The sequence below is a fragment of the Caretta caretta genome, chromosome 2 (genome assembly GCF_965140235.1).
Source record: "Caretta caretta isolate rCarCar2 chromosome 2, rCarCar1.hap1, whole genome shotgun sequence".
In the NCBI taxonomy this organism is placed as follows: Eukaryota; Metazoa; Chordata; order Testudines; family Cheloniidae; genus Caretta; species Caretta caretta.
This window is the reverse complement of record NC_134207.1, coordinates 5870751-5884978: the sequence shown is the minus strand read 5'-3', so window position 1 is coordinate 5884978 and position 14228 is coordinate 5870751. Positions and strand designations below refer to the sequence as shown.

General features: G+C 51.2%; 1 protein-coding gene across 1 annotated transcript; it reads left to right on the top strand.

The window, feature by feature from the left end:
- Window positions 1-877: 877 nt before the first annotated feature.
- On the top strand, window positions 878-9427 carry PSCA (prostate stem cell antigen). The gene is made up of 3 exons (XM_048837255.2): window positions 878-935; window positions 5341-5448; window positions 9213-9427. Exons 1-3 carry the CDS (start codon window positions 884-886, stop codon window positions 9425-9427), a joined length of 375 nt encoding a protein of 124 aa, XP_048693212.2. The 5' UTR covers window positions 878-883.
- The last annotated feature ends 4801 nt before the right edge of the window (window positions 9428-14228 follow it).

The window sequence follows — 14228 nt, the reverse complement described above, 5'->3', positions numbered from 1 at the left end:
TCAGATCTTTCCCCTTTCGGGCTGCTCAGACGGGGTCTCTACCCTCCCTTCCCCTCTCCTTCAACAGCAGGGATTTTATCCTTCCTTCCTGTTGGCTGCTGTGAGGTTGGGGGTTTAATTGGCCGAGTGTCCTGAGAACCATATCCTCCTCTCAGCAGAGTCCTCTGTTTAGTATTCAGGGGCCTAGAAGTTCTCCTGTCTTTCTTCCCAATGGGAACCGCCTTGCTGCCATACACGGAGGTCGCCTATTCTCTGAGACTGGGCATCGGCCACATGTGGCAAAACTAGAGACTTTGGGAATTGCCCTTTAGGAAACGTGAATGAAATTTCATTCCCCTCCAATGTTCCGCAAGGAGCCTGAGAAACAGCTTACATCATGCACTTGGGCTTAGAGAGGCGTGACTCTGAGCTACTGTGGAGACACCTGGAAAATTCGTTAAAGAATGAGCCTGTGTTTAATTTAAAGCTGGTGCCCCTGGTTACGATGGGTGTAGCACTCACAGAAGATTAGTCACACCTGAGCAGCAAAAATCTCCCCAACCCAGGGAAGGGTCACAAAGAGAAGGCCATCCTTGATTTTAGGTGCTTTGTTTTTCTCCACTGAGATGTGAACCATTCTCCCAAGCACGCTGGACAATGAGGAAATGAGCAGTGATGGGGAGGGAAGTATCTGAGAGCACAGATGACGGGGACAGGTCAACAGAGGAGGGGCATTCATCACAAATATCAGTGCCATGACTCACAGAACCAGCTGGTCCCGAAATGAGCGATTTAGCAGTGACACCTCCCAGCCCCCTGCGATTGATGAGATAACTGAAACGGGCTATAAAGCACCCCAGGAGGAGGTGTCCCGTATTCTCTGTGCTTGGCTCATCCTCCGAAGATGAAGGCTTTTCTGGTCATCCTGCTGGCTGCCGTCCTGTGCACAGAGCCAGGTAAGACATCCAGGAGATTCCTTCGTACACCATCCCATCTCCTTACCACCAAGATAAACGGCTCTGGGAGTGGCTGGAGAGATCCTTAGAGTGCGTTTGCAGCAAAGAAAGAAATTCTGAAGTCACTGGCTCCAGCTCCAAATATAGTGTATTGGCATTCTCCTGGACCACTTGATGGTTGATCACTTGATGGTTACCTGTTCTGGTCATTCCCTCTGAAGCACCCAGCACTGGCCACTGTCAGAAGACAGGATACTGGGCTAGATGGACCATTGGTCTGACCCAGTGTGGCCGTTCTTATGGACAGCAGACTGGTCCATATAAGGATAAAGATGGTCTTCTGCATTCCTGATGAGAGTTTATATGCTTGGGATTTGAAATGAGTGCTCATTTCTAGAAACTATCTATCTACTGGGGCGGTGAGTTGTATGGGCCCCAGCAATCTTCAAGGCCTGGGGGCCTGGCTCCACCAATGTTCGGGGCCGGGTCTCTCCCCCGGCCCCACCTGCCACCCCCCCGCATCGCCCCCGAGTGTCCCCCAGCCCCCACTTGCTGCCCTCGTGCGCCTCCCCCCTGTCCTGGAGCGTCCCTGCCTCTCCCCTGCAGCTTCACGCTCACTCTGCTTGGCATCAACTGCCACCACAGGGTCCTAGCGTCCCCCACCGCCAGTGGCAGGGCAGGCTGACCCTGCCCTTCCTCCTCGGACCCTTCCCTTTTCAGGCGGGACCCTCCACCAGCAGAGGGGGACCCCCCCCCCCGCCCACAGTCACCACTCCTGCCCCATGCTGGGGGGGGAAGGAGGGAAGGAGGGGTTCCCTCTCCCGGAGCTTGCTGCTGCTGGCGGGGAGAGGGCTGGGGGGAGTCCTCCTCTCTGGCCCCAGCCCCGGTGCAGCCTGCCTGCACCCCAAACTCATCCCCAGCCCTGCCCCACCCCAGAGCCCACCCCTCCAACAGAGCCCTCACCCCCCACACCCCAACCCTCTGCCCCAGCCCTGAGCCTCTCCAACACCCCAAACCCCTCATCCCCAGCCAGAGCCCTCACCCCCCCGTACCCTAACCCTCTGCCCCAGCCCTGAGCCCCCTCCTGCATCATGAACCCCTCGTCCCCAGCCACACCCAAGAACCCTCACCACTGCACCCCCTCCCATCCCCAAACTCCTTCCCAGAGCCTATACCCCTCCCCCACTCCTGCACACCCACCCCCTGCCCCAGCCTGGAGCCCGCACCCAAACTCCATCCCAGAGCCTGCACCCCCACCCCCTTTCCACACACCCTCTCCTGCCCCCAAACTCCCTCCAAGAGCCTGCACCCTGCACCCCTCCTGAACCCCAATCCTCTGCCCCAGCCCGGGGCCTGCACCCCAGACCTCCTTCCCCCACCCAAACTCCCTCCCAGAGCCTTAGGCAAGTGTGGGGCGGAGTTTGGGGGGGGGCGGGTTCTGGGCACCACCAAAATTTCTACAAACCGGCCACCCCTGTCTATCTATCTATCCATACTCCCCCCGTTACGCTGGTATCTGAATCTCCCAATACCTTTCTAATCTTTCTTTTTATGCCTTTCCCCTGCCTCATACAACAGGAGGTTTCCGTTTACTGGCAGGTTTTCTTATTGCTTGGAGGGGGGTTACTTTGAGATGCCTCGGAGGTTTATTGACAGAGGGAGTTTAGAGAAGAGAAACAGAATGAATGTGGAGGAAAAACTAGACCGTCTATATTCTCTAAGTCATAACCAAAGGGGGCAGGTGACGTGCCTACAGAGATGGGTGGGAGAGGAATGGTTTCAGATGGCACAAGAGGGTATGGCTAAGAATACTGAGATGGAATAAGAAAGGGAAAATTTAGGCTGAAGAGCTGCAAAAAGCATCCTGCCAGTCTTCCTGGGCTGTGGAACAGCCTCCCAAGGAAATGGGTGTTAGGCAAATTATTTGGGTCTTTTATAAGCGTTTGGGATAATACACGAGAAAATGCTCACTGGGAACCATCCTGCCATTCTCGGTGATGAACTGGGCAGTCTAACAGAGCGCGTGCAATTCCTTCAATAGCGTCTACAGCTCTGCGCTCTGGAGCCTGAGTTATTGCTGGGAGAGACATGGGAGTCTGAACACGCTGGGGCCGTCTTTGGTTTACTGGTTTATACAGCTGCTAGCGCACTGGTGCTCTGATCCAGACAGGAGCCAGACTGCGCTCTGGCCACGTTGTTATTAATAATCATCATCATCCCACGAACCCTGCCGAAGGCTCCCACTCTACACTGTACAATGTCAGGCCTGGATGTAGGCCTAGATCTGGGAACTCTGATCCCATTGATCCGAGCCTGTGAACCAAGGGGACCAGTGTAAAGTTGGCATGAGATTAGATCGGCTTTCTGGATTCATTTTATCTGCAGGTCATCTCCTTAGTCCTGGGTATAATTGACACCCTTCCCCCCCCCCCCCCCACACACACAGAAGAACCATTACAGGTTATGGAGCTTGAGAAACCCACTTGGCATGGGCAGGGAGGGGGAATGAATTCCCATCTCAGATCCCATGGGGACAGCTGCACCCAAAGGGGTATGGACCCTCCAGGTAAGGACACATGGGAATCCCACCAAAGGAGCTGGCTGAATCAGTGTATCTCCCCAGGCATCCTTGGTATGCCCATGCTAGCCAGCCTTGCCTGGGAGCAGGAAGAACTTTATGCTACTGGGATTCCCCTCCACTGGTGGTTGTGCTGGTGAATCAAAGCCAAGATTGGGAGGGCAAGCCGCATAATTCTGCACTCGGAAAGGAAAGATGGTCTGGTGGTGAAGGTGCTAGACCTGGGTTCAATTTTTTGCTCTGCTACAGGCATCCTGGAGCACATCACTTGGCCTCTCTGTGCCTCTGCTCCCCATCTGTAAAAGGGAGATAATGGGGTGCTGTCAGGGTAAGTGTATCAAAGGTGATAAGGTGCTCAGATCCTGTGCTAGTGGGGGCCAGATAAGTGCCTGAGCTAGATCAAGATGGGGGCAGTGAGCTAAACCCACAAGAATTTGTGCAAATGAACTTAAGCAGGGCCAGACTGAGGGGCAGGCGACCACCTGGGGTGCTGGGCTCAGGGGGCTCCAGGCTCAGGGGGCTGTTTTTGTTGTTAGCGACAAAGGGGAAAATAGAACGTTTGAAGTAAAATGTTTCAGGTATTTCGTATGTGGCTTCATTTTTCACTAACCTCCTAGAATGTTCTGGACCTTTGTAAAATCTTGTGGAACCTTCCAGACTTTCCCCGAACCTCCTAGACTGTTGTCACCACGCCCTCACGGGTATATAAGGGGCGGGACATTGCCAGTCAGTCAGTGAGATGGGCTACCAATGCTCAAAAAGATTATTCAAAAGTTTAACAAACGGTGGAGGGATATGGCCGGCCCCAGTAAGGTGGAAGCTCCAGCCTTCTCGCTCCCCATAGAGGGTAAAGCAGGTACGTTAATTGAAAGTCCTCATGTCGAACACACCTGGAGTGCTGTTGGACATTTCAGCTGCATGAGAGCAAGACACGCCTCAGGTGGTGCTGGGAGAATCAGAATAATAATGCTTAGCCCCAGTATAGTGCATGACGTTTTCAAAAGCCCTGCCCAGACAGGCAAATCTCCTCCCAACACTTCTGGGAGGTAGGTAAGCGATTCCAGCCAGTGAGTGCTGAACATCCAGGGACAATGCAAGTGGATTGGTATCGATAGGTACCGAAGCACTACTGAGGATCTGGGCTTTAAACTGCGATTGTCTGCACTTGCGTCATTGCCTTTGTTCAGTGCACTTCACGGTGCTGTGGAAATGTATGGTATTGCGTCACGCTCCCCTAGGGCCTTCACGCACGCCAGGGTGTATGAACCCTTTAAATTCACCCAGGACCACTCTACCCACTGGGATTCATTTCCAGAGGGAGATAAAGGGTGTGCATAGACTCTGTGCTCGAGGGGGTTGCCAGAAAGCCGGTGTCACAAGTCACAACATTAGATCAATCCACACCTTTTAGGCCTCCATCCATCCATCCTGGTTAATTTAACATTGATGTCCGATTGTTATTTACTGCCAAAGCTCCCAGGGGCTCCAATCAGGAGCGGAACGCCATGGTGCTTGGTGTTATCAAACATTTTGGAAGAAATGGTCCATCTTCTCATTTACCAATAATCATCATCATCATTAATAAACTGTTCTCTCCTTGATAGTCCTTATTCTTGAAACTATTTAGAGGGAACGTGCCCCAAGCCCTCCAAAAATTGCCTATCCCCCTCCCCTTTCTACACATGACTCTCTGGGGTGTGACCCATGGTAAAGATGGAGGGAGGGTCTTTTAAGCCACGGTTTACATTGCAATTGCCCTGTCTGTTTGGTAGTGTGCATGAGACTCCCTGTATTGCATTCCCTTCTAACCCTCTTCCTCTCCTGCAGGTGGTTCTTTGAAATGTTACACGTGCAAGATGCAGCTCAGCAACTCCAACTGTCAGACGCAGAAGCTGTGTGGCAATGACTCTCAAGCATGCAAGACGGATGTGATCAGTAAGGCAAAGTCCCAGTTTGGTATCAGACGCCGAAGGGGCTAACACAGAGACATCCCTCTAGGATGTGTGAACAGATCCCCTTCCATTGCAGCCTTTCAGAGATCCCTATCTGGGTGCCACTGCCGGGTCTCTTACCGGCACGGTGTCCTACAGGAGGAGACACGCTGACTGGGAATGAGCGGGGGCAAAAGGCCTTCAGCTTGACTTTCACTTTATTCGGGAAAGGCAGAAGGCTAAGACTGATGCTTAGTGCTTCTGGCATACACTGCTTTCCTGCAGGAGCCTCTCTGCAGAATTCCCCAGTGCCCAGAAGAAGAGGGAGGGTGTTATATTTATATTGTAAAACCCAACCCATTAGGGTGTACCCATCTCTGCCTGTCTGGAAGTCTCTGGGCCAGATCCTCAGCTGGTGTAAATCAGCACTGCTCCATTGATGTCAATGTGTAGGAAGCCCAGGGACACTGAAAGCAATTCTAGCTTTAGAAATTACCTGTTGGAGTAACACTAATATCCTCTGTTAACTCTTTCTTTCACACAAAACTTCCCTGGGTTAGACAGAAAGGCTGTATGGTTCAGTGGTTAGAACAGGGACACCGGGAGCCAGGAGTTATAAGTTCTGTATTGCTGGCTCTTCCATTAACTCACCAGGCCAGATTTGGTAGTGAGGAATTAACTTAGAGCTGGTCTACAGTGGGAGCTTACATCAGCCTAGCTACGGCTCTTGAGGGCGTGAAAACACCAGGCCTCTGAGCATAGGCGTGGGGATTAGGAATGCGGCAGGTGTCATCCTGTGAAAAGTCATCCCCAGGTGTCACTGTGAAAAGTCTGCTGGTGCTGTCTGAAGGACGCTAGCATCATTTTGTGATTCTTGAGACTGCCGGAGCTGCGCTGCATCCATGTGCTGTGAGCGGGAATTGCGCTTTTCCACATTACTTTTGAAGACACATGGTTTACGAAAAGAAAAGGAGGACTTGTGGCACCTTAGAGACTAACCAATTTATTAGCTCACGAAAGCTTACGCTCAAATAAGTTTGTTAGTCTCTAAGGTGCCACAAGTCCTCCTTTTCTTTTTGCGAATACAGACTAACACGGCTGCTACTCTGAAATATGGTTTACAGTTTCGTTAGCTGGCTTTCAGCACCCCCACTATAAAAAGTGGTCCAGTGCCTCTGAGAGACGTAGCTATACCAACCTAAGCCCTGGTCAGGGAGCACTAGGCCGATGGAACAATCCTTCCATCAACCTAGCCACCACCTCTCAGGAGGTAGATTAACTACAGTGACAGATGAATTCATCTTGTCGGTGGAGGTAATGTCTACACTGTCACCTGGTCGACCCTAGAACTTACTTTGGTATAATGTATGTCGTTCAGGGGTGTAAATAATCCACATCCCTGAGCGATGTAAGCAGAGCTGTGTCGGCAGGAGAGCTTCTCACGCCAACATAGCTACCGCCTCTCGCGCGGGGTGGAGTCATTAACCGACAGGAGAGCTCTCTCCCATCAGAGAGCTTAGCCCTACTTTCACTAATGCACCTATGTGTAAGGAAGTCTGAGCTGCTGTAACATACACACTGAAGGGCCAAGAAAACGTTTGTTACACCAGCTTATAGCGTTCAGCTCTGAATTTGATCCCCTGTGTGTCTCAGGGCAAATTGCTTAGCCCCTGTATTACTCCACTCTCCCATCTGTAAAATGGGGATACCAATACTCCATTAACTCACTCACAGGGATGTTGGGAGGCTAGACTTGTTTATAACAGAGGCGCAGGACTGTCTCAGGCTCTGTGATTGTACAAAGCTTGCTACAGTGGGGCCCCGAACCCTGTATGGGGTCTCTGGAGTTATAATAATAATGTTTTGAAATCCTTGGCTAAGTGTGCTATAGAAAGGCAAAGGATTTGTTATACAAGTCAAGCAAACACGCTCAAGTAAACTGGATTTTTTTTACAAGCTGGTTCCCCCAAGAAATGCAACCTGCTTTATGTTCTTTCCCTTCTCTTTGTCACTCCTTTGCCGAGACTCCTTCTAGTGGTCGGTTTCAGCGTAGCAGCCGTGTTAGTCTGTGTCCGCAAAAAGAACAAGGAGGACTTGTGGCACCTTCGAGACTAACCAATGTATGTGAGCGTAAGCTTTCGTGAGCTACCGCTCACTTCATCGGAACTGCCTCGGCTGATTCGATTCAGTGAGACTTGGCCGTGGTCGCGGTTTAGAATCCCCCCGCGCAGTGGTTCCCAAACTTTTGACTAAATGACAGGTTTCAGCGTAGCAGCCGTGTTAGTCTGTATCCGCAAAAAGAAAAGGAGGACTTGTGGCACCTTAGAGACTAACCAATTTATTTGAGCATGAGCTTTCGTGAGCTACAGCTCACTTCATCGGATGCATACTGTGGAAAGTGTAGAAGATCTTTTTATTCACACAAAGCATGAAAAAATGGGTGTTTACCACTACAAAAGGTTTTCTCTCCCCCCAACCCACTCTCCTGCTGGTAATAGCTTATCTAAAGTGATCACTCTCCTTATAATGTGTATGATCAAGTTGGGCCATTTCCAGCACAAATCCAGGTCCCCCCCCCCCCCCCCCCCAAACAGTGTGCATGTGTGTAAACTCTTTACTATGTTTTAATTTTTTTTTAAATTCAAACATGAAAGAAAAAAAAGAAACACAACATCAAGTGATTTCCACACTGCTAGCACCCCTCCTCAGCCCCCTGCTGCCGCTTCCCTTCCCCTCCCTAGTCCAGGCCGGCTCCCCAAGCCCCCTGCTCGGCTCCCCCCAGCCCTCTTGCTCTCTGTCTCCCAGCCCTGCCCCCTCTTGTCAGAGAGGCCGGAACAACTTGTATTGTGGGGGTGCTGAGAGCCCTGGATATGAAGGAAACCGGGTCAAGCCAGGGGGTGCGGCAGCCCCCCCCCCCCCCCCGCACCCTTAGTTCCGCATCTGTGCCTCTTGTGAATAGAGAGACCTGTAGCAGGGCTCCTGCCACACCCCTGTAGTTAGAGGCCTTCAGGCCTTAAGTGAGAGTGGAAGACAGGCTACAAGGAAACAGAACAGCCCTCCAGGCTGTTTCTGTCCTGGGAGAGAATTAGCCTCGCCCTCTTCAAGATCCGTTTATGTCCATGGGCGAGGGGAGGGGCTAACTGAACAGCACCCGCCACAGCTCCCTCTCCCAGCAAGGGGGCCCCTCAATCCCAGTCCTCCCCTCCGTCAAGGCGAGAAGAGCGCCCCGTCTCCATCCCAGCTCCCCTCCTGGGCCAGGCCCCCAAGTTCCATAGTCCGCTCTGCCTGGAAGAGCGTGTGATCCTGCCCCCCACACACCCTGCTGCAGCAGCTCCTGTCCTGGGGGCTAAGCCTGGCTTCCCGCTCCAGGCATTGCAACCTGGTGCATGGGGGTTGCCGACCCAGTCGGGTTTGGCCCAGCCACCCCTCTGTCAGCGGGCCCCCAAACCTAAGTGGTGCTGCGGCCCCATGCACCAGGTCGCAATGTCACTCGCTCAGATTTGGCCCGGTGCCGCCTGCATCGTAATAGAGGAGACGGCTGGGTTCATATGCGCCGAGGGGTGGTGTAACGCCGTGCACCAGGTCACACCACCACTCGGGTTCAGGGGCCTCTCAGGTAGGGGGCCCAGGGCAAGCTACCCTTTTTGCCCCCACCTCCTTCTGGGTGACCCTGACGGGAAGGAGTGCTTCTGGGATATGCACGGGACAGGGATTGATGTGGTGGGCAGGGGCTGTGACAGGCAAGAAACCATTTCGTCTTCCTTCCAGACGTCGTGGGCTTTTTCAATGTCATCAACAAGGAGTGCGCTGCATCGTGCCAGCCGAACTACCAGGACTTCACCGTGGGAAAGCAGAACGTTTCCTGCTGCAGCACCGACCTCTGCAACCGCAACGGGGCGGGCAGCGTGGGCAGCAGCTACGCCGCCATGGCAGCGGGGCTTACAGCCAGCGTCCTCTGCGCCCTTCTGAGGAACGGGCTGTGAGGCGTGGGGAGGAGCCCTTCGGCCTGACAGAATCCTGGCGCTTCCCCGCGGCGGCTAGGATGCTCACCGCAGGCCCCAGCTTCACGCTCAGCTCTCTTGTGCGCTTATAGCTGGCTGCAGATGCCTCCCTGGCAAGAGCTTTGTTCCTGCTGTGAATCAAGAATAAGAAACTCTGTGCATGTGTGTGTGTGTGTGTGTGTGGTGTGCCTCTGAGAAGGACGCGCCGCTTGGCTGACGCATTTGTCACTCCGTCAAGTGCACATCCGGGCGTGTGTGTTTGTGCGCCAGAGACACAGATTTTGGCAGACACGCATGCTTTGTCACTGTTGCTGTTGTCATGTGTGCTACGTGAGATACCCTTTACTGTTGTGTAGCAGAGCAGAAGGCATGAATTGTACCGTACAAACCAGTTGGAGCCCTGGTCTGTGACTCTGGCACCCAGGTGCGACTGCTGTACAAATAATAAATGAAAACAATAAAGGAAGGGAAGCCTTGGCGTGTTTTGGGGGCCTGGTACCATGCACACCATGCCTAATTAGCTTCTCAGCTGTCACACCAGGGAAGGAAAGTCCTAAGCTTCTCAACAGCCCGCCAGCTGCTTGATTTCTTGTTAACTCCTTCCAGGCTGCTCTCCTTCCCCGACCCGGGCCTGGCCCCTGGACACATTTTCACCTAGAGTTACCCCAGCGTTAGGATCCTTTGCAGTTGTTCCCCTCGACTGCCGTTCTGAGTGGTAGTAGCACCCTCTGAAGCCGCCCTCCCTTCTGGTCTTTGGTTCTCTCTCGCTGTGTATCCTCCAGGCTACTCCCTGGTACATGTCTGATGGCGGAGACCAGAACCAGCTTTGCTGCATGGCTGATGAGGTGTTTCCCTTGGAGCAGCTCCAGGGTTATGCACTGTACAAGGAAGAGTGGAGAGAATAAACAAGCAAGTGCATATTTCCCATCCCAGCTGCTTGATTTCTGAGACATGCATGCGCACACCCAATACCATAGGCGAGCTCCAGGGGGGAAGCCAGTGGTAGAAAATCAACAGAATCCAGAGCAGGGAAGATAAAGAGACTTGTCTGGACTGACTCTGCCTCAGGGAGATGTTCTCAATGTCACTCAGGAGCGGAGAGGGGATCCTGTCTAGGATCATCACAATATTTCCTCCTCTCAGGACTGGCCCTGGGATTTCTGGGGCCCTATGCAGAATAGCCCATGGGAGAACCCACCTAGATTCCTCCCTCCCTCCCGGGAATAATGGGAATTTCCCCTACCTCTCAAGCATATCCATGCCACCTCCTTGCTGCCTGGGAGTCCCCATTCAGGCCCTGGTGGCTCTCTCCTTCCCTCACATGTTTAAGACTCTCTACTATCTAAGGTTTCAGAGTAGCAGCCGTGTTAGTCTGTATTCGCAAAAAGAAAAGGAGTACTTGTGGCACCTTAGAGACTAACCAATTTATCTGAGCATAAGCTTTCGTGAGCTACAGCTTATGCTCACATAAATTGGTTAGTCTCTAAGGTGCCACAGATCCTCCTTTTCTTTCTACTATCTAACATCCCTCTGAGTTTAAGTGGCAACTTCCTCCATAGGGAGCGGCTCAAGGCTATCTCTGGCATAGGAGTCCATCCTCTCTGACACAACCTGTTTGCCTGCCCACACCTACCAGAGTACACAGGCAGCTAGCTCAGAGGATTGTGACTGCATTTAGGAGCAAGGTTAGCCTCGTTACGTAGGTGTGATGAGGGGGTCCCAGCGACTCATCCGCTTGTATTAGAAGACCCTGGTTAAGGCAGGCAATTGAGTAGCAAATTGGTATATGCAAGGGGGTGAACTTTGGGTTCCCCCAAGGATCTGTTCTGGGACCTGTGCTGTTCAACATATTCATAAATGATCTGGAAAAAGGGGTAAACGGTGAGGTGGCAAAGTTTGCAGACTATATACAGGTTTCAGGGGGGTAGCCGAATCAGCAAAAACAACAGTGAGTACTTGTGGCACCTTGGAGACTAACAAATTTATTTGGGCATAAGGTTTCATGGACTATAACTATATACAATTAATAGACTATATACAATTACTCAAGATACTTAAATCCAAAGCTGATTCAGAAGAGTTACAAAGGGATCTCACAAAACGGGGTGACTGGGCATGAAAATGGCAGATGAAATTCAGTATTGATAAATGCAAAGTAATGCACAATGAATAATGTAATCCCAATGAGACCTACAAAATGATTCAGTGGCTAGTACCCAAGAGGGTCAGGAATGCAACCCCATGCTCTGGGTGCTGCCTCTGATTACCAGGAGCTGGCACTGGACAACAGGGGATGGATCACTCAATAAATTGCCCTGTTCTATTCATTTCCTCTGATACATCTGGCACCAGCCACTGTCAGAAGACAAGATACTGGGCTAGCTGGACGACATCCATTCTTATGTTCTTATGTCTCATTGGAAGCAGACATTGCTGAGTTCTAAAAACCTAACTCTATGCACTCAGATCAGTGGTTCCCAAACTTGTTCCAGCTCTTGTGCAGGGACAGCCCCTTGCGGGCCTGGCTGGTTTGTTTATCTGCCGCGTTCGCAGGTTCGGCCGATCGCGGCTCCCAATGGCCGCGGTTCGCTGCTCCAGGCCAATCGGAGCTGCTGGAAGCTAAACCCAGGGTTATGAGTTCAATCCTTGAGGGGGCCATTTAGGGATCTGGGGCAAAAATTGGGGATTGGTCCTGCTTTGAGCAGGGGGTTGGACTAGATGACCACCTGAGGTCCCTTCCAACCCTGATATTCTATGATTCTATGATACATAGGTGGTTGGTCAGCAGAGGTTTCAGTTAGGCTGAGCCCAGTGGGCCCCCAGCTGGTCTCTAAGCCCTGGGGCTGAGCCCAGTGGGCCCCTGCTGGTCTCTGAGCCCTGGGGCTGAGCCCAGTGGGCTCCTGGCTGGTCTCTGAGCCCTGGGGCTGAGCCCAGTGGGACCCTACTACCTCCTGTAGTTCCTAGATGTTCTTCTGCCCCAGTACTAGTCAGCCACGGCTTAGGTTGTAGGACTGGAGAGAGAATTAGAGTATGGACAGGCATCTCCCAGCCTGCCTTCTCGCTGGGCACTCAGCTCAGAGCTCTGAAGCTGATGGGGGTTTGTTTGCACTCTAAGTATTTCCAGGAAGTCGCCTTTTAGTGGGTGGGGGGCAACTGATTTAAAGGTTTAAAGATTTAAATCAGCAGTTGATTTAAAGGTGACCTGCAATAGAATTTGATTTTAAAAATGGGCTCCTGCCATTTTTTTTTTTTTTGGCTCTTTATGATCAATAAAGGAGGCTGGAATAGATTTTGCCCCCCAAAAGAGTTTCATTTTTCCCCTATGCTTATTCTTTTTATTAGAAGTTAAAATCTTGTCTGCCCTGGAAGAGTCTTCAGAGAACTTGTCATCACAAAAGTCAAGAGAATGAAGGTGGAACAATTGAGAGAGGAACAGGGTTTTTTTTAGTACAATTTCATGACTGTGTTAATTTGAGTGATCTACCCTGGAGTTACTTCGGTCATATTTACCCTGTCGCGAAGGGTCCTGGCCACACTACAGAATAACAGACCCGTTGTCATAATGCCCTGGGTCCACACTGGCATTCTACCACCTGGTGGGTTGTGCAGACTTCTGAGGACACGTGACATGGCTTGTAGCTGTACAATAAGCTTCCCTACTTTTGCAGTGTATTGTGAGAGAACTTGTCTGTCCTTTCTGGGCACCCTGGGAAGACGTGAGCCTGAGCTATAATATATGGTAATTTTGTAGTGACGACAAGGCCCTTTTGTTTGGCTCTGTTTCCTTTTGTGGCTTGCATTTAACTCCGATGTCTAATGAACATTTCGGAGAAAGGAAGGCTTGGTTAAAGATTCAACCCTTCAGTTAGGTTGTGAGCACTCAAGGATCACTGATCTTTTCTTTCCCTTTACACCCATAAAGGGGCTTCCAGCAAAAACAGGGAGGGAAAGGCATGACATGCCTAAATGTAAATGCAAGCAGTGGCAACCAATGCTTAAATACAAACAAACCACCAACCCTCTCAGGCCTTCTTCACAGATCGGAGAGAAGAGGGGAAAAAAGCAGATCCCCAGATCCTGCGCCGAACCCTTACAGTACATGCACTCTTTGCTGTCTTTGGACTGAGACCATTTGCCTCAACACCAGTGGCAAAATGGCAGAGCCGTTCATGGAAATTCACGGACTTGGGGATGTTCACAAAGCTGGAGATTCCCAAACCTGAGCTGTCTTTTGTAGGGGACAGATCTGAGGAATTGTCACAGATTGAAGTGTCGCTAGAGGAGGTTTTGGAATTAATTGAGAAACTTAACAGTAACAAGTCACCGGGACCAGATGGCATTCACCCAAGAGTTCTGAAAGAACTCAAATGTGAAACTGCGGAACTATTAACTATGGTTTGTAACCTGTCCTTTAAATCAGCTACTGTACCCAGTGACTGGAAGATAGCTAATGTAACGCCAATATGTAAGAAGGGCTCTAGAGGTGATCCTGGCAATTACAGACCGGTAAGTCGAACGTCAGTACCAGGCAAATTAGTTGAAACAATAGTAAAGAATAAAATTGTCAGACACGTAGAGGGACATAAAGTGTTGTGCAAAAGTCAACACGGTTTCTGTAAAGGGAGATCATATCTTACTAATCTATTAGAGTTCTTTGAGGGGGTCAACAAACGTGGATAAGGGGGATCCAGTGGACATAGTGTACTTAGATTTCCAGAAAGCCTTTGACAAGGTCCCTCACCAAAGGCTCTTAGGTAAATTAAGTTATCATGAGATAAGAGGG